This window comes from Bemisia tabaci, chromosome 2 (assembly GCF_918797505.1).
Source record: "Bemisia tabaci chromosome 2, PGI_BMITA_v3".
In the NCBI taxonomy this organism is placed as follows: domain Eukaryota; kingdom Metazoa; phylum Arthropoda; class Insecta; order Hemiptera; family Aleyrodidae; genus Bemisia; species Bemisia tabaci.
Genome location: NC_092794.1, coordinates 12,719,322 through 12,740,110, shown reverse-complemented (window position 1 = coordinate 12,740,110; position 20,789 = coordinate 12,719,322). Strand labels below are relative to the sequence as shown.

At 42.3% G+C, this 20,789-nt stretch overlaps 1 protein-coding gene across 1 annotated transcript in view; it reads right to left on the bottom strand.

Annotated features, from left to right (window-relative positions):
- The window catches only part of onecut (homeobox protein onecut), a gene marked incomplete in the record, with an annotated part of 32,355 nt that extends 12,307 nt beyond the window's left edge, over positions 1–20,048 (bottom strand). The window contains 1 exon segment of the mRNA XM_072296713.1: positions 17,334–20,048. Coding sequence (XP_072152814.1) covers positions 17,334–18,789 — 1,456 coding nt within the window.
- Positions 20,049–20,789: the final 741 nt, after the last annotated feature.

Sequence of the window (20,789 nt, the reverse complement as noted above, 5' to 3'; positions counted from 1 at the left end):
CCGTGCTAAAGAAAAACGCAGTATGAAACTTAAGGCCTTGCCAAATTTCCTTTGATAAAACACGAATTTCCTGATGTACCTATGAATATTTTCTTTATAATATATATAAATTTTGCGATAATTTTGTTCGCAATTTGACCAAATGTTTTTGAAAATTGCAAGGAAAAATATTCATAACTTTCCTCAAAAAGAAACTCCTCTATCCAAGAAAATTTGGCGACTCTCTCGAGTGTTTATACGATGCTCTTCCTTAGCAAGGCAGTGTAGGCCTGATTTAATTTCGAGAGGAGAGGGGTGGACTCATTTCGTGGCTACACCATTCAATAAATCGATTTAGTCTTATCAGAATTTGATTGGCCCCTCGGAATTTTGCTACTTTTTTAAATCACGTCAAATTGCAGATCAAAGATATTATTAGAGGCATTGGAGAGGAAATCTAGTAGTTCGAAGCAGTTTTGAGAAGAACTTTGCACGATTGATTATTTATTCCATGGAATACACTAGCCGCATCTTCCCCCATAAATTCTGTTCAATGATGCAATGATTCTCTAAAGAGGGGACCTGGGGTCCCTATCACCCCCGCAAAGTTTTCAAAATGCAGCTTCTTCGAAACGGCATTTCAAGCATTTTCGGAGTGTATCTCATACATTTTTTGTTGTTTCTAAAATACAATTTCAACTTTTCATCCTTTTACTTTTGAGGCTCCGAGGAAAAAAAGTCTCGTTGTCATCCTTGGATCAGCCCTGATAACGAAGTTTCATTTTCCCTACTTAATGGTCATAAAGAGGTAAGCCAAAAAGACGTAGCACATAAATATCCTCCGGCATATACTAGGTACCAACATTTTGAATAATTGTTCCAGAAAAGGAAGTTAAAAAAGAAAAGTTAAAGAAAAATCTTGGAAAACTTTGGCAAGTGGCTGCCCTCTTTCTTTCCTTACAAGCACCGCCCTTTCCTTACTCTTTAGAGGCCTTGGAGACGCGTTGATAAATTTGACTTTTACGGTTTGGATTATGAGGGTCTCAGGGTCCCATCATTCTTCTCTAGGCCCTATTTAAATATTCGAATTCTATAAGTTTCAGTGGCGTGGCGTGCTTTGCGATATATCGATTGATCGGCCATTTAAACCTATGGAAAAGAATCGATAAACAGGGTGTTCGCAGCGAACACCTTAATAATCGATTCTTTACCATGGGTTTAAATGGCATAACAATCGATATATCGCAATTCACGCCACGCCACTAAAAAGTTTGTAATCTTGGAGCCCGCTCCTCGCTTTCGAGGCATTTAAGATACCGTCAATACCACTAAATGTTTTAGGTGTGAGTCCTAAGGAACCCAAATTTCAAATTAGCGAGCCCTGCATGAATCACGACAACAGCGGGTTAATACTCCTCTCACACGTCACACTGTATCTCATTCATTAAAACCAGTTCTCCTTCAATATCTCGATAGGCAATGTGAACGGCTTGGAAGCAGTAATAGGAACCATGAATCGATATTATCGAATGACGTAGCCACTGAATCGGTCCATGGCATGGTCTAGGAACGTTTACTCGGGTGCAATATGAAGAACTCACAAGCAGGAGGATGAGGTCTTTCTTCCCTTGGAGTTGGCCATAGTTGGCGCGCTATCAGTGCTATTTGGCCCTTGGCAGTCTGTAATATACAAACATCACGGGTCAACACAAAAACAATCAAACATCCGGCTTTAACACCCGGAGGAGTGAGTGACAGGTGGGAATATTCTAGGTTAAATTTCAAAAGTACAAAACGTGCAGTGAAAATGTCGGTCGCAATGTAAAGTTAGTGCCTGCTTAATTAGTAAAGTTTAAATGGAAAATGTCGCCCAAATTCTTCAAAAAGCGGCGGACTTTCTCAGTAATAAATATATTTTATTCCGTTTTCCTGATCGGAAATAAATTGTAAAAAATACTCTGCGATTTACTTTCAAGTGAAGTGATGTATTGTCTTGTGCAATCTTACATGCATCGGAACAAGCCCGATCAGAAAAATTTGACCCCGCGAAGGGACATTTTTACCAGTAGCGTGGCGTGGCATGCTTGCGATATCAGGGCCGAATTATTTAACTACTTGCCGCCCATGGGCCGCTAGTATTTTGCCGCCCCCTTCTCATTCGTTTTGAAACATCGATGAAAACTATCAAATGAACGTGCCAGCGGGGGAGGGGTGCATAAGACGCGTTTACTGGTGTTGAACACATTTTTTGGGAAAGCCCTGTCAACACTACTAGCAAGAGTTCACGGAACTTTGCGCGAAAGTTACGTTTCGTAAACCTATCTCTGTGTGGACAAGGCCTTCCATTCATAAGAAATGAACGAAAAAATTATGAAGGAACAAACATAAATGTGAATTAATGATTTTAACTTCCGCCGCCCTGCCTCACAGACCGTACTGTGTTTGGCGCAACGGGTGAAGTATTCACGCAGTCTTGTAGGCGCTATGCGTCTCCCGCTGATCGCACTTGGACCGGATCGGCGCGACTTAGAGAGAAACGATGACGAGGACTTGAGATGATAAGGAGAGGCCCTCGGCGCGGCGATCGGCTTGTGACACATATTAGCGCCTACAAGACTGCACAAATACTTCACGCATTCCATCAAACACAGTACGGTCATTGCGGCCAGCGTGAAACAGACAGCGCCTTCAAGAATGCATGAAAACTTCACGCATTGCGCCAAACAGTGCGATCAGCGGGAGACGCATAGCGCCTACAAGACTGCGTGAATACTTCACGCATTGCGCCAAACTTTGGGGCTCCATGATAGCCGACCAATCAGAGAGCGGCTCACTTTTTCTGTAGTAAAAGAGGGCAATACTCTCCAGTATACAAGTTACCATCCAAACTACAGAAGGAACAATTTTTTTAAGACGGCTTTTATGCGAGAGGTTCCGGATATGTTTTGTCTTCGGATCCGAATCATGTGATATGAGATACCTATCATGATCACACGAAGCCCCTCGCCTGCGCCTGTGCCCTCCTGCGCAGTTGTTGGTCGTTTGCGGATGTAGCAAGTTCCGCCCGCATGGTGTATGTACCATCTTCGTACCTTCGCACACACCGTGTTGGTGAGGATACCATCATTTGGCCGGCTAAGGGAGAACGCCGTAACAACATTCGCACGTTGCCAAATTTCCCCAATAAAATATAAGTTTTGAGGAGGATCATGAATATTTTTCATGAGATTTTCATATACCTCAGATTAAACAGCGAATGAAATTCGTAGAAAAGTTGGATGAAAAATATTCGCAAATCTCTATCAAGAGTCCTACTTCATCGAAGGAAATTTTCTAATATCTGAAAACACTTATGGCGTGGCGTTATTTTTCAGCACGGGGGGGGGGGGGATTTATATCCTTCATTCGCGTTATGGCTGAATCATGCAGGGTAACGAAGGCTTAGAGGGGCTGTAATATGTGATTGTTCATAAGAGAAGAGCCGCTAGTCCACGGACGCAAAATTGTGCGTCATTTACCAGAATGAGCTTAAATTCATCATCAGCTGCCCTCTTTCCTCTGGTGTTTTATGGTTTTTCCCGGAAATTAAGAATTGCTCTGATTTGAAATGTTGTGACTGAATTCTTAAAAATCTTGTGCAAATTAACAGGAAATTTTGAGGCACCATACCGAGTAGCTTTTTTATCAAAAAAAATTGTGAGAGAAATTCTTCACCATATTTTCCTCTAAACTCAGTAAAATTGATACAAAACCGTATACACTAAATGACAGTCCTTTCTAGCCATACTGGTTAAAATATTAAAAATTGTTTCGTTTGCTTGGCAAAATTCTGCCTCGCGGGTAGAAAGCCAATCGCAAGAAGATTCGATCCTAAAAGATGATTTCTCTTGACAATGGTAAGAAATTACACATTATGGAAAATGTATCATCTACTTGATTGTTCAAAATGTTGTCGTGACTGATGCTTTTTGAGGAACAAATAAATTTCGATTTATTGGGGAATCAATTCATCATTTCCCCACGAAATAACGTAACTCCATTTTAATGTTGCCAAATTTTCCCTCGCAAAGTGCAGTACCTACCAGAAGAATCTTGCGGATTCTTAACTGAAAATTCCACCGATTTTTCCTCAGATTTCAGGCCAAAATCAAACAAATTTCGGATAAAAATTGGTATGGTGCACTTAATTTAAATAAAATTTATGTTTGAGTCAATTTGGCAACCTCGGGATGGAGTTACGTTCCTCCGTCCGGGAACGTCGAGTTATGACTTTTTTTTTTTTTTTTTTACCACTTAGTAGCCACAGGGTAATCCGCGCTTTTAGTCCGGCCCCCTCCGTCCTACTGAGCAACAGTCCAGCAACATGACATGAGTCTCCGCGCAGAGAAAACGCGTAAGTACTAAGTCAGTGACTACGAGAAGGTACTTTTTGGTACTGAAATAGGCACTTAAATTTCGGTGTCTCACACGCAAATACAACTCATAACGCCACCTCTTTGTTGGAAGGATATTGTATACCTCAGGTGTAAATGAAGAGAGTTTGCGATCAAATAATAACGATGATTCCTGTAGACATTTGAAACGAGTCGGAGCGAACTTTCATGTGTCGGTATTGTATGATTCGTTTCCATGACGACGATCCAAACATTCTCGTACTTCATGAGCAACTTTCAAAGATCAATAATGAGTACGTATCTGTTTATTCCTCCATGCACTTTTCTCTAATTATCGCGATCATTATCGAGAGTGCCTCGCACTAAAAGAAGGTGACTGGTTCGCAAAACCAGAAATTGGGGGCTTTGAAGATAAGTCGCATAAGTGCAGTTTCTGCCATTTCAAAATATACGTGTTTGAAGTTTCAAATTTACATGGAGCCTTATGGCGGAAAGAAAGTTTCAACTCACTTTTTGATGCTTTAAAGTTGGATTTTAATTGTGAATTTTTCACAGACCATACTTTCAAACTAGATTTAGTCGAATTCATGAATGTCTCAATTTTTTTCAAAAACCACTCTTATGTGCCTTGTCCTCCAAGCCCCTCATCTGAAGTTGATGCATTTGCGTAGAAAATTTCCATTTAGCATAAAAACGTCCATTCACCCCTTCCATTCCCAACATCTTTCGATTAGAGTCGGTGATTTGATGCGACTTTTAAGGAAGGGTAATTAGATTTTCATCGAACGTGTTGATGGTTTTATCAGCTAAAATAAGTGTAAACCCACATTTTTTTCTTTTTCTGGGAAAGCTTCAACTTCAAACATTGCAAGGATAAGACGAGACGTCTCTCCTGAAACTTGCGTTAAAAATTCGTTGATCTTCGCCTAGCGTCGGCGCAGTGACCGTTGAGGGTTTGCGAAGCTCTTGTTTCCAGACCCTTGAGACAGCGACGGTGTAGGTGCTTTTATCAATATTCATGCATCATTTAACCAGCGGAACATCTCTGGTCCACTGAATCGGAAATGGCTTCAGAATTAAACTCCTTTCTTTGGGATCCTCTGCACCAAGCTGAAGGCTTTTATCGACGATCTAACATTCAACGACTACGCGCTTTGCTATATTTATACAGATTCCTGTAACGTATCGGGTAAGATACCGGGGAAGTCAAATCGCCAAGTTAAGAACTGAATCGGTTGATGTTAGAATCTAACATGACCAGTTGCTGATGAGCTTCAAAGTCTGTAGTGATGGTTCAATTTCACCGGGAAAAACTGGATTGCTGAGATAACAATTAAATTGTCAAAAAATATGTCCAACATGTTCAAATGTATAGTTTACAATAGTGGAAAGCTAATTTAACCACGGGGGTGGTAAAGTTGGCATTTTTCTATTATAAAATGTACCTAGGCACATGTCGGACACTTTTTAACTACGAAATTGTTAAATCAGAAATTTCATTTTTTCCCTCGTTCAGGGATCGTTAAGTTTGAGAGACATGTGAGGGTCTTGGAGAACAAGGTGCATAAATGCAGTTTTTGCTATTTCGAGAAATAAGTGTTTGAAGTATCGAAATTACATCGATCCTTAAGGCAGGAAGAAAGTCTAAACTGACTTGTTGATGCTTCAAAAATTGATATTTGGCAGCTAATTTTTCTCAGAATGTGCATTGAGATTAGTTTTACTTGAAATAATTAATATCTCAATGTTTTCAAAAATTGCACTTATGCGCCTTTTCCTCTATCCCCCTCATATGTAGGTTTCACATATAAGTCGATGTTAAAACCCAATATATCCTCCAATGAGGGAATAATATCGTTCAGAGCCGAAATCGACACCACCCTCGATTTTTGTAACTCTAGCGTATTTTGACAGATGTAGGTCTACATTCAGTGAAAATAATGGATGTTGGCCGGTTATCGAAACCCAAAACCCAACCCCAAATTCATTTGGTAAAATAAATAGCCGTAAACATGGGTCTGACGGCCCAGGACGCCCATCTCTGACCATTTTCGTCTCTCGTCCAGAACTGGAAAGGGTACTAAAATGTCAGAACGTTAACGCTAGTTAACGTCTCTTACACTGCAAAAACATATTCAAATCGCAGTCTGATTATAGTGCCGATTATTATTTTTAAGTGCTCGGTCAAAAATCGACACTTAGGTCGATGCAAAATCCCCATAAAAAATCATAACTCACCGCTTTCAGACCCATATTTTCTGCAATATCTGTATATTTTCCAAAAAGATTTGATGAGCGGCCAAAATCAATTGAAATTTTTTTAATATTGGCCTTCTACTGTCGCAAAACATTGGACTCACAAAAATCTAGATTAAGACACACTTCGCGTGCTTTGCGATACATCGATTGATCTGCCATTTAAACCTATGAAAATGGACCGATAAACAAAGATGTGCGCAACTAACACCTTAATCGATTCTTTACCGCAGCTTTAAATGGAGAAATATTGATAGTCGATCATGCACGCCTCTCAACTGACTTCAACCCTAAGATCAGGCTGATTTCAACCTTTCACGACATCCTTCCTTGCAAGAACGCGGTTCATGGCACCTATAATCAGTATTTTAAGGAGTGTCTGCGCTCCGCGACCACTCCGGAATTCCAAATGTTGCTTTTTTAAAAAAAATAAGAGCCTGCGAATTCCTTAGCTACTATAATCTGGATATTGGTCTGCAGTGAACATCAATGCCACCGTCTTCCGGAGATAAACCGAAGATGACGATTTGATAAAATTTCAAATTGGACAACTTCTTTCAGCGAACAGGGCAGGAAGGTTAAAATCTAATATGAGTGCAACTGTCACTTACTTTGGGGCACTCAAAAACACGATCGGAAAGGGGGAACGGGAGGATACAAAAGGGCAAAGACGATACGAAAGAGAGGGACAGAGAGACGTGGACCTGGCCGACTTGATATCGTCGCCTCCCTGACGAAAGAGCGTAACTGAATTGTAGGGCGAGTCGTGTTATCAATTTAACGTTATGCATCTAGGGGCTCATGTAGTAATGGAGATACGTCCTTACGTCGAAGGAGCGAAGACTGCACACCCGCGCCACAGAAAAGCGCCGTGTGAACAATATTTCCTGATAAAGTACGCTTTATTAACAATTTTCCTTGAAATTTTCGGAAATAAAAGCTTTGATTTTACTTAAAATGCGACGAGAAATGTTTGCAGATAATCCAGAGAACCAATATCCGTTGCCATGGATACCAATGGTCATCAAGAACATCGAGTTCAGGGAACCTCCCCTCGTGCGTTCACATAAATGTTTAAAATTTCACCTTTAAAAGACGCAATTTCTTGGTATTTTTATAAAAAATTTGAAAGGACATTAGCGCCCTATATACATTACTCCGCTGATTCTATCATCTGTAAATTATCCTATGTTTCTCCTATCTATCGAGGGAAGAAAAAAGTCTCGAAATTTGTATTTTCTTGTCTAATATTATTGTGATTTGGAGCGATTTCTCTTCTCTTATTCCCCTCGAAATTCAAAGTTTGGTGACTCGCAGAGTTTGGCGCCACAAACTGCAGCTTATTCAGCCTGAGCTGGAATCGGGCCTAGAAATGAGGTTATAGAACATGACTGTCATCTTGTGGCGTAGCGGTGTGGGTACATTATCGGATGATGGGTGGAGGGGGGGGGAGGGCTTGGCTCGAGCGCCACCCCTCGTGTCTTCGAGTACCCATCAGTGCGTCATTAAGATGGCGGCAGACGTCGACGATGTCTCGACTTCCTTTTACGAACCTTGCCGCGCCGAGCCACACTCTGACGTTGCCAGGGACGACGACAACCCCAACAAGCAAATACACGTCCAACGGGCTAGCCGCAAACCAAGATTGAAAGTGCAATTGAAGGGTATCACAGATGAGAGACATCTTCAAAACAAATGGAAAATTGTCTCGGCGTTAGCTTTGGGAGAACGCCAATCACAAGATCTCATAGCTTTCATAAAAATGTTCACCGTCAAAAATAATTTTCGCGATTACCGAAATTCTCTCGGGATGTTGCGTGACACGTTGGGCACGTGGAACCGACACAACAGTATTCCCGTGGCGTGAGGAACGTAGCCAGGGTTTTTTGGGGGAGAGGGGTGAGGAGGTTTGACCGACAGGGTAGGGGGTCTGGGAGAGAATTCTTTACTAAGAATAATTTTCCAGTTACAGTCATTTGGAAATCTCTTCATAGATTTCAAAGTGCCAGGCGTTTCTTTGAAATAACAAAAATACCGTATGAAATTAAGAGATTTCTTGGTAACTCGATGAGATCTATTATTATCTTGTCCGATAATGATTAATTGGAATTCATACTGATTCAACATACAATTTTTCTCCTTCTTTCATTCTGTAATTGCGTCTTATGGGCTATGTGGCGCCATGTCAGGCTCGGGCTCATAAGGCCGACTCCGGCAACGTGACGTCAAACACTGACGTCAACTGTCATCAATTGCCTTCAAAATAATTTGCCCTCAAAATACATAATGATTGTGACCAAACTTTTGGCTAGGAACATATTTTATACCTACTCCTCCAGGGTTTTTTTTTTTTTTTATTTCCGACGAAAATCGCCTGTTTTTTCGCATGTTCTTTAGCACCGTGAGAACCAACACGCGAGAAAAGGTCGACGCGTTACGCGCCAACCCCTGCATTCGATTTAATAACAGCCTGAAAAATTCCATAAAAGTTGAAATTTTTCCAACCTTCCGGTCAAAATTACATTTAAAATTTTATTTGTTTTCTTCTCAGGAAAAATATTTATAGATATTTTTAGGAATCATCTTTTCTCAGGGCAAAATGCGGCGGCATTCGGATTTCCATTTGACGTGCTGATCACGGTGGTACACGGCAGGGTGTTTCTTCAAGTTACGGCCTCAACTTTGAGGATTTGATTTGAGCCTCAGAGATGAATTCCTTATGAACGTTCTAGTATATTTTCAGGTGAGCCCTTATTTTCCTTATTCAAATGCAGTTTGCTAGGGAAAATTCGGAAGCATTGAAATATAGTTACGTCCTTCTTGAGGGAAACGACAATATGACCGAATCAAGAATGACCATCGACATCGGGACGCTTCAATCAGAGGAAAATGGAATCGCTCTTATCGGTGTCGTAGATCCACATTAAAGTTGACACCCCGTCACCTTCCGTCCAAAGTATCACAAGCGCCAAGCGCCGTTTAAAAATTTCCGTTGCCATTTTATTTCCTTACAGAGAAATTGTTGTTTGAACCTATTTGAAAATTTCACTGGATTTTGTCGGCAGCACAATGAAAATTCAGTGCAATTTTCGGACAGTTTCGTTGAATGATTTCTCTATAAAAAAGACCCTTAAAAATAGTAAAAAAAACCCTCAACCCTATGAGATCTTGTCACAAAATTAGTATGTATCTAAAAAAAATTTAAAAAATAAGAGAGGGGGGGGGGATATTAATCTCTCGACCATTAAAAAAGGAGAAAAGAAAAGTAACTCTCACTCTGTCTGTCTTTTCCGTTTCAAACCTCAAAATGTCTGATATCATTTGAGATCAAGATTTTTTAAGGGCACGTACGAAGCCCCTGAACTACAACGAGCGAAGAGGCCAAAGTATCACAAGCGCCATGCGACGTTTAAAAATTTCCGCCGCCATTTTACTTTTTTAGAGAGAAATTGTTGGTTGAATCTGCTTGAAAATTTCACTGAATTTTGTGGGCAGCACGAAGAGAATTCAGTGAAATCTTCTGACAGCTATATTGGACAATTTCTCTATAAAAAAATAAAATGACGGCGGACGTTCTTAAACGTTGCATGGCTCTTTGCACTGAAAAAAAAAAATCTCGGTGTATTTACTAAGAAAATGGTAAAATTACCAAGAATTCAGGGTTCTATTTGATCCCAGTTTTTTCTTGGTAAAATTACCATTAATGGAATTGGTAATATTACCGAGAAATCTCGGTAAAATTATTGAACTTTCTCGGTATTTACTAGACCTTGGTAAAAACGCCAATATTTTTTATAGACTGTGGTATAATTACGGAGATAGAATGGCAAAGTTACCGAGAATAGATTACCGATGAAAGTGGTATTCTTACCTGAAAAAACAGTAAAAATACCGGTTATTAGGTAAGCTTACCAGTCTGTCTTGGTAAAATTACCAATATTTAGTAAAAAAAAGTGAGATGGTTGAGGTGCCAACGGACCTTGGTAAAAACGCCGAGAATTTTTTTTCAGTGTGTGATACTTTGCCCGGAAGGTGACGACATGTTCTCGTTGGAGTCATGGTCGAGCCGTTTCCACCGAGAAGAGGGCCGTGCGCGGCCGGGGCCGGCGAGTGACGGGCGATGGAGGGGGTGAGCGACGGGCACTCCAGTCAGGGTCGCAGGGAGGGTCGACGCTTACTCATGGCCGGGGGAGGGAGGGGGTACCGAGAGCGGGCGCCGGGGGTGCCACAGGAGGCGCTTCGACGCAGACAATAGTAAAGCTCAACCCTCCACAATCGTGCTTTCCCTTCGACGAACGCCTCTCAGCCCCGCGTATCCAGTTAGGAACAACGGCGTATGGACATACATACGTGGCGAAATTCCCTTCGATGAATCATGAATTTCCACGGGGACTGGTGAATATTTTTCACCAAATTTTCCAGGGAATCCTCGTTACCATTTAATCTGAAGTATGTGAAAATTTCAAGGGAAAATATTCATAACTCTCCCCGAGGATTAACATTTTATCGGCGGAAATGTGGCAATGTTGGAGTGGTCATGCGGCATTTTTGTGGTGCTTCGTGAGAGGTGCCAGCCGGTCTGTAGTTTCTTAGGGGTTATTCGAGGTCATGGGTGAAAACGAAATGAGGCACTGGATAGTTTTTATCGAGCGTGCACCGAAAAAAAATGAAGTTGATTTAACATGTTGGATGTAAAAAAAGTGTGCGAGACTTTATAAAATGCTGAGATACCCACTATAGCAGTTGGTTTTACATCTTGGAATTGCTAAAGTAACAGCTGTAACGGGTATTTCAGCATTTTGTAAAGTCTCGCACTCTTTTTTTATATCCAGTATGTTAAATCAACTTCACTTTTTTTTCGGTGTGGAGAAGAATTTCATTGGAATCGGAAGTACTAGCGTAAAACATTTCCAGCAAAAACTCTGTGTGATAGAATTAAAGTCTCAGTATATCTCCGCCCAAGAGATGGGCACAGAGCTGCCTTTCATCCCCGGAGAATTAAGTGATCTCTCTCATCGGCATCATATTACTGTTTTAGAGGCTAGACAAACAGGGTCACGGCCCTAGTCAGAAGGCAGAAGAAGAAGAAGAAGTATATCTTCGGAAGCCCTGATAAGATGTGTATTTTAAGTATTTTCTCTTCTTGGCAAAATATTATACATTTTAGAGGTCATTTTACATAGACACATGTGGACGTCCGTCCATAAAAAACTAAAAGCTCACCCAAAATTCGCCGTCCCTTTGGCGCGAGGGCGTATCTCGATTTCTGAATGAGCCCCAGAAACAGCGCATAGGCGGCAAAGATAAATTGGACTACATTTTGCCATTTGGAACTATAAATTCTAGCCCGGTTTAAAACGACGTATGTGCCATTATTTTCCCTATGCACATAAGTGTTTTCCCAGAAGAGCCAGAATTTATAGTTCCAAATTGCAAAATGTAGTTCAATTAACTAAGTGATACCACAATTTCGAATTTTGTGTGCCCGCTTTTGCCTTCCTCATGAACTGAAGGCGGAACGCCGATATTATTCTTTCTGACTGAACGCATCGGTTACCTGCTGCCATTTTTCCTACCACGAGGATTTCTCTCCTTTTTTTTCTTTCTTTATAGATGCTAAAGCACTGCTTTAAAATACATGTACAATACTACTATTACTTCCTTTTTTTCTTTCATTCATTCTTATTTGTCTTTATATTCTAATTCGGTATACACTACTATTACGAAATTCGGTAGAGGAAGACCTTCCGACTGCGGTTAAAAATGTATCTCTGCGTTGGTAGATGAAAAATTCGAGTTATACAGAAGGGAAGATCTACTCCCCTAAAATCAACAGAAATACAAACCAACTTACATGCGATGACCCCAATATTACTACAAAAATTCTGAAACTCTTCACCTCTCTTAATTTAAAAATCTAAATTTTCGTATATACTCCCATTTTCAAAATTCTATGTAAAGACATTAATAGCCTGTGACGCTGAACGTCTTAAAATATACTAACTAACTAACTCTTCTTCAACCTCATATTTTAGCAGCACAGTGGCCTCCATTTTAGAGCCTCTTGCGCCTCTGAAAATTCACTTTAAACAATATCAGTCGGACCGTCGTGTTACACAGCTCTCTCGGGACAGTGGGAATTTCTGCTGTCTAGTCGGGAAAGGCATCCATTTCTTCGCACCACGTGTTCTCTCACGACCCTAAGATTTTGCGAATGGGGGCGGAATCTGCTGTTTTAGGGAGATATTCAAATCCGATCAGCGAAATCTCGAGGAAAACTAGTTTTTGTAAATCGCCCTCTTGGGTAACACGACGTGCTTACTGTGTTACTGTGCGATGGGCGCACACGCGACGAACTGCGGCGCGGCGTGGAGTGGCGGCCCAGCGGCGCACGAACTGTGTCATCGATTCACCATTCGACATTCACAACCAGTCAACCCAAGCATTGACCTCCATTTCTTCCCCTCTCCCCTCGCAACTCCCAAAACCTTAAGGCTCCCGCACTTTCCGATGCGTTAATCCCTGAGGCTCCGCTAGCACAGAGCCCAAAAATTTCGGGGTCCAGTAGGCCGCTGAGGGGTCCATGGAACCCGAGGGGTCCATGAATGGAATAACGTCAGGATTCCGAGGAGCACTGAAAAAAAATTCTCGGCGTTTTTACCAAGGTCCGTTGGTACCTTTACCATCTCACTTTTTTTTACCAATTATTGGTAATTTTACACAGACCGACTGGGTAGGCTTACCTAAAAACCGATATTTTTACTGTTTTTTTAAGGTAAGAATACCGCACTTTTATTGGTAATCAATTCCCGGTAACTTTGCCATTTTATCTCGGTAATTCTACCACAGTCGATAAAAAATATTGGCGATTTTAGCAAGGTCCAGTAAAATTACCGAGAAAGCTCAATCATTTTACTGAGATTTCTCGGTAAAATTACCAATCCCATAAATAGTAATTTTACCAAGAAAAAACTGGGATAAAATAGAACCCTGAATTCTTGGTAATTTTACCCCTTTCTTAGTAAATACACCGAGATTATTTTTTCAGTGAGGAGGCCAAGGTGTATCTGACATGTACGTTGTACCTGACGCTGAGGTGAGGGGAGGCAAGCTGAACTTGACACCAGAGGCTCATTCCTTTCATCCCTTGAAAATACTAAATCTTTTAGTTCGAGTTTCGTTCCTTTAGAATTTAAAAGCCTACACCGCGCACTATACTGCCGTGCTAAGGAAGAATGTCGTATGTACCTTCAGGCGTTGCCAAAGTTCCTCTGATAAAATAAGAATTTCTTGGGGGAAATTGTGAATATTTTTCTTCCAATTTTGCAGACTATTTTGTTCGCAATTCAATCTAAAATATCTGAAAATTTCAAGGAAAAATATGCATTAATATCTTCAAAAATACATGTTTTGTCTGGAGAAATTTGGCAACTCTCGAATATTCATACGGCGTTCTTCCTTAGCACGGCAGTATATTTGGACGTATTTATGCTAAAAGGAACTATGTCTCACGCTACCCCTTGCACATAGTTCCTTTTAGCATAAATATCTCCATTTCAGGAATGGTGTGACACAACCTGATGTGCATGTACCGCCAAGACTTGAACTGGTATATATGCGCGCATCTGCTCGGACAATCATAGCCGCTAATGGAGAATTTGCTTATAAAAATTGTATTGCTTTATCTGAGAGTACTCAAAAAGTTGAGTTCGCAGTATTTTTCATAATTTTTTTCTGAAAGGGAAAACTGAAGAAAAATAAATTTAAAAGTGAGAAAATGTGCCAACTTGTGACGCGGGTGGACTTTCCCATTTAAACACATGTATTTTAGCAGATCGGGTTATTTTGTCAAATTTCCTCCAATAATTATTTAATTTAGAAACCAAGAATATCCCGTGCTCAATTCTCTTAACAGTTTCATTTTAAACATAAAATTCACAAAATTTCAGACACCTGGAAATTCTCCATACCTCGGTTTTCTGGTACTGGGTATTACGTGACACTATGGGTTATCATCACTGGGGTCCCGTTATCTCACCGGGCAAATTATTTGCGCAATCTAGGTGTGTTAAATTTTACATTTTACAAGCCTTGAGGCCCTTGATAAATATAATTTATTACGGTTTTGATCACAGGGGCTCCTTCATTCTTCCCCAGACCCCATTTAAATATTTGAATTTTGAGATCTTAGAGGGGTATCCGTCATTATGAGGCCTGTAGAACCTTGTTATAAAACACTAATGTTTAAATGGTGAGTTTTTAGAGATCCAAAGTTTAAATTTGCAAGCCCTGCATCATTCATGGAATTAGCGGGTTTATACCTCGCTCAGATTGCTTCTCATTCGTTTCGACCAGTTCTCCTTCAATATCTCGATAGGCAATGAGAGCGGCTTTGGAGCAGTTATAGTTGCTTGCAGCATTTCGGCCAGGTCCACTCGGTCTCTTCATGGCTGCAGTAGTTTAATTATCGACGGTGTAAGTCGGCAATCACATAACTCGGTTTGCGACGTCAGACTTCCTATAATACTTTATTTTTTAAACGGAAAACTACTCAACGGCAATTCTTTAAAACTGCCGTGATTTTTCTTCTCTGTGCGAAGAAAATTCTGCAAAAACTTCAAGGAATGATGTTAATGTGTTCTCCTTTGAAAAAATAACATGGAGGCGGAGATTTTCAGACACCGCAAATGAGTTATGTGATTGTGGACTTACACCGTCGTTATGTTAGTTTACGTTATTACCTATCGTTTGCTTGCTCTATTTACAATTTTTCTACTTTCCATGCTACCCAAGCAGCACCAATTGCAATAAATTGCAATTACATTTGTGACCATGGGCCGTCTTTATCTTTTTTAATTAATTTAATTTTTTAATCAATTTAATGTCTCGCAGGCCCCGAATGATACCTACGAATACATATGCTACGATACCCATAGCTCCATGAAAACCCCGATTTTGGTGAATTTATCAGAGAGCTTTACAGACATAAATGAGCACTCATAGTTGACTCTTAAGGGATTTAATTATTTCAGGTTGATCGTAGATCTTTATTGGAATGATCACCTGAAAAATGATCATGCATGTATGCATTAGTCTGTTTTTGGGTCAAAATTTAAGGTGAAACTTCTCACTTTCTGTATTTATGTACCCGAGGTACCTCATTGTCGATAAAACTTGTCAATTTGTTTGTATGTATGTTCAAAGAAAGAAAAAAACGAAAAATGGAGAAATTATGGTGTTATATCATTCGTCTTAAAGCACTCTCACCTGGTCTGCCCGGACAAGCCTAGTTCGACGAGAGGAGAGCACAGGTGCACGCTTTTACTTTTCAAACAAAAAGCACAGCGAGAGGGCACACATGAGAACCACGATAGAGGAGATAAGCAGAGGTGAGCAAGCATATGAGAGAAAATCAATAATGCGGAAAGGGATCCTCTGAACAACTCATGTGCCGTCCACGTGTTTTATGAGTATACCAGTCCCTCACCTGATCAAAACACGCAGCGGCCCCTTCTTCCTCACCTTCCCACCGAGTAAAAGTCCATAAAAATTAGATAATACCAATAGCCCTGTAACTAATTACAGCCTTATAGGCTTTATTTTGCCCTCTCGCATGAAGGATAGTCTCGCAAAAAAAAGGCATCTTTATCTCAGTCATCAACATAAAATGCGTTAACATTTCTCCCCTTGATATCACTTTATCAAGCACCTACAGAGCCCCTGAAGAAAATTACGCTAAGCTAACTGTGCGTATCCCCTTTATTTTTTTATTTTATTTTTTTTTAAATTCACTAAGAATAAAACTATTATTTGTCCTCCTTTCTTTTACTTCTCAATATCAGAGTCATTTTTTTCAATTTGCCTCTTATTTTTCATACGAAGGAGAGAATGAAATTCCTTTGATTTAAGTATACGATTGTGAAACACATTATTCAATATATTGTAATCTCGTTTGTTTTTCGATTAATGATACCTCCATCTTAATCCAACTATACAAAAAAAGGAGCAGAAAGATTGAAAAAATTGCCTTGGGCTCTAGGCCATCAAAACAATTGTGGATTATACGAATTGAAGCCTCTGATCAATGGAGGATGTAAGCATCATAACTATGAATTTGATAAAAACGAATTTAAAGTTTAAGCATCACTCAACTTTTATGGTTCATTGAAAGTTAAAATAAATGTCACATAGCTGAACACTGACTTTTCAAGGTTAATATTTCAATGGAAATTTCACTTTTAAACCAATGTTCAAAATTACCACATCAATTTTTCTTGCAATGAAAGGCTCTGAGGTAGAGGGATTTCTGATTGTATTACATCGTTGCAAAGTCTCATTTGATAATTTATTCACCTTCTCTAAAATGATTCCTAACTTATTTTAGGCATTTACTTTGAGATACGACGAAAATTCCCTTGAACTATTGAAGGAAAACAAGAACCTGGCATAATAATCAAGAAATAAATTGCGAAAGAAATATGGAAATGCAATTGAGCCCCTTTAGCTCTCGTTCCCTGATCAAATTTCACTCACCAAAGGTTCCAATTTTACCCATTAATTTGGATGTGAAAAATGGAGGGAAGGGTCTGATTTTACGTGTACTCGTCGATGCGTTTAAGAACTCAGTGAGGTGCGTGTAAAAATACCGCTGCTGTGCAAACACTAGTGCTGTGGCAATGTAACTCTTGAAGGAGATTCCCTTACCTGCTAATCGGAGCGCGGACATTCTCTGGAACTCAGGTTCCTGGAGCCACTTCCACATGCGGCGAAAGGTCTCGCGACCCGACTTCAACTTTGACCACGGTTTGGGGTTCCTGAGCAGGTCGGACAGCGTGCCCTGCGACCGACACAGGACCCTCTGAGCGAAAATCGCTTGCGGAATGCTATACCTTTTAAGTTCGGCGCTGATCCGTTGGGCGAGTTCCTTGGTGTTGATCTCCTCGAGGTCGGAACCAGAGCCGGAGCCGGAGCCCATGCCGATGGAGCAGTTGTTGCTCTGGTTCACCTTGATCGAGATCGTCGTCGTGGCCGCGGAAGGCGGGGCCGTCTGGATCGTCTGCTGGATGATCTTGGGCGGCGACGGCGTGGACACCATGACGCCGTGCCCGGGGAGCTCCGGAGAGTGGTGCGGCCCCGGGGACACGACGACGGTGTGCGGGGTGATGGTCGTGAGTCCGTTGCTGAGCCCGAGCGTGTTCGGCGGCGAGTTGACGGAGGGCGATGCCGAAGGCGGACTCAGGGTGGGCGACGGGGCGACGACGAGCGCGCCCCGGGCCGAGTACGGCGAGTCGTAGCCGGTAGGCGAGAGGGACTTCTGCCCGGGGGAGTTGAGTCCGTTCTGGGAGTAGGTGCTCTGCGGGGAGAGCGGGGAGTGCTGCTGCGTCATGCCGATGGACGGCGAGTAGTGGTGCGTCGGCGACAGGGGCATCGAGGGCAGCTTGTCGTAGTAGGGCGAGGCGACCCCCATCCCGAGGCCCATGTTGTTGAGCCCGTTGTTCTGCATGACGGTGAAGCTCCCGGAGACGTTGCCGGTGTGGCCGTAGACGAACTTGTCGGACATGGTCGAGATCGGCGGCAGGGGCTGGAGCGGGGTGAGCGTGGCGTAGGAGGAGCTGGGGCTGTAGCCCGGCGGGGACATCCTGCCGTTGACGGAGGTGAGGGTCTGGTAGGTGGGCTCCGGGAGGGTGCGGAAGTCGGCCGTCTCGATCATGGCCGAGGGCGAGATCTTGCCCGGGCTCAGGAGCTCCGAGTCATGGGAGTCTTCTTGCGGCTGGACGATGACCGAGAGCGCCTCCTGCTTGACGACGAGGTCGCGGGTGATCTTCCCGCTCGGCGTCGAGCCGGGGGTCGGCGGGGAGCCGGGGGTGGGGGTGCCCTCTAGCGGCACCACGAAGTCATCGCTGTTGTTGGAGCAGGTCTCGGCGAGCGACTCATGGGAAGGAACTGAACTACTGGTGAGCATGGTCCGCGAAGTCGAGGCGAGAACGCTGCGCCCGCCGCCGCCGCCCGCGCCGCCACCCGCCACCGACACGGACAGCTTGACGGTGCAGGTCGTGTGCGCAGCCGCGGCGCCGCCGGACGAATCCACGCCGCCCGCCCGCGACCCATCGATGAGCGACTCTCGCGACATCTTCTGCTCGAGCTCGCCCATGCTTTCCATACGGCACTCGCAGGTGGGATCGATTACTCGCTCCGGGGAAACATGTCGGACGAAAAAGAATGCACTGGTCACTGGACTGGTCTGATCTTCACCTTGATTTGGCTCCACATCATAACGCGGGGTCAAAGTTGAGTCGGAAACGACGCCGGGGACCCGCGGATCCGAGCCCGAGCGAGGGCGAACGCGGATCAAGCGCACGCCATTGCCAGGCCGCCATGGCTACCCGATCCGAACGCCACCGCGAAACCAATATTCCGATCGATACGCCAACCAATAATTCCACGGCGCCACTCTACAACCCTCTCTCGCACTCACACCCGACGCGACAGCCGAAAATCCGACGCACTCACCGCAACTCGGAGAAAAATCCGCGAAAATAATCGATCCGGGGGAAAAAAATTAAAAATAAAAGTATGATCGCTGCGAGGGTTGTGGTGCAACTAAGTATTGATTCTTTCGCGTATTATCGCGGAGCAGCTGAGAAGGGTCGGCTCAGCTGGCATCCCCCCCACCCTAGGCGCTCACCCCTCGCGCGCCGACGGCCGCGGCGGGTAGCAGCTGTGGTGAAAATGGCTTCCATATCTATTACTCGCTCTTCAACCTTGCTCGATGTTTTATACCCTTATCCTAGAATTCCAGCCGTCAACACCACGCAAAATTGCACGATCAGTGATCCGGGGATGTGTGAGTCACGCGTAGCGCGGCCCACGCTGGATCCGATCGCCCGCGAATAAAACGCACTGATATTGATTCCGAGTAGTTTTCACCGAGTTTCCTCAAAATCAATAATATAATACCGGGGCACTCCGTTGGCCTTAGTCGGCGAGCGTCAAACTCTTCGTCACTTGTCACAATAGTGCACTCCCCGTAGTTTGCGAATTTTTTCGTCCGCTTTTCTCCAGTTTCTCTCCGGCAAAATCCGCGGTTTCGTGCCCGATTTCACCGAGTGGCGTTTCTCTTTAAGGCTCACTTCAGACTAAGCGTTCCTGCTCTCGGCCTGCTTTCCCCCAATGGCGGACGGCTTCCCTTATGGACCCACTTTTCCACGGCTCAATTTCCTGTCGCTCATCCTCCTTTTCAAAGCCTTTTTACTGCCTATCGAATTTTTTCTCGCGAAAAAACTGAAAATAAAAACTTTCAAATCGAATACTAAATGTATTAATTCGAAATACCGAAAATGAATCAATTTCAATAGTGGTGTATATGTGATAACAACAAATTGTCAAAATTTTCCCATCTTAATTTTGCAAAGTATTTTTGGTCACAGGATAAAAATTGAGAGCCTTAACTTCATCAGAGGTACAAGTATAAAAGTGTTTTAGCCTATCTTTAAATTCAACTCAAAATGTGTGTCAGACCATATCAGATTGATCGATCGAAAGAGATCAATATTATTTATATTTATTCTCTTCAGTGTGTAAAGCTATGCTCGCACGCAATCGTACTTTTCGGTTTAAATTTAAAAAAAATGCTGTTTGATTCGAAGAAAAACCGCCAGAAAGTGTATCGCAAGAGTCAGTTCATAACTGAGTTTGCATATTCATGAAATAAATTATTTTAACAAATTAAAGGCCAATACATGAGGTCATTTTGTGTTGAAAATCATAATCGACAAGAAAACAAAACGCTCGGCGTACCTAAAGAAATCAATTTCTCTGATATTTCCACCTTTTACGGGTTACAATGTAATTCCTATAATGCACCCCATTGGCATAATACATTACATATATTTGCAAATATGTATTTGCCACTTATTAAAATTTGGAATCCATCCCTTTCGCTGCAAATTATTTTACCAATTCTTTTAATCTTCGACACATTTTTCCGTTAGTGAGATTCATTAATTGACGAGTTCATAATATTCCAATAAAGTTTAACCCCTAATGAAAGCTGTTGTAGTGCAACGCAATCCGATCGCTTATTATTCGTTTTTCAGTACTTTAAGAGAGTAAATCTGCAAGAAAATTCCTTTTTGCATCATATTTGACTGTCATTTCTGA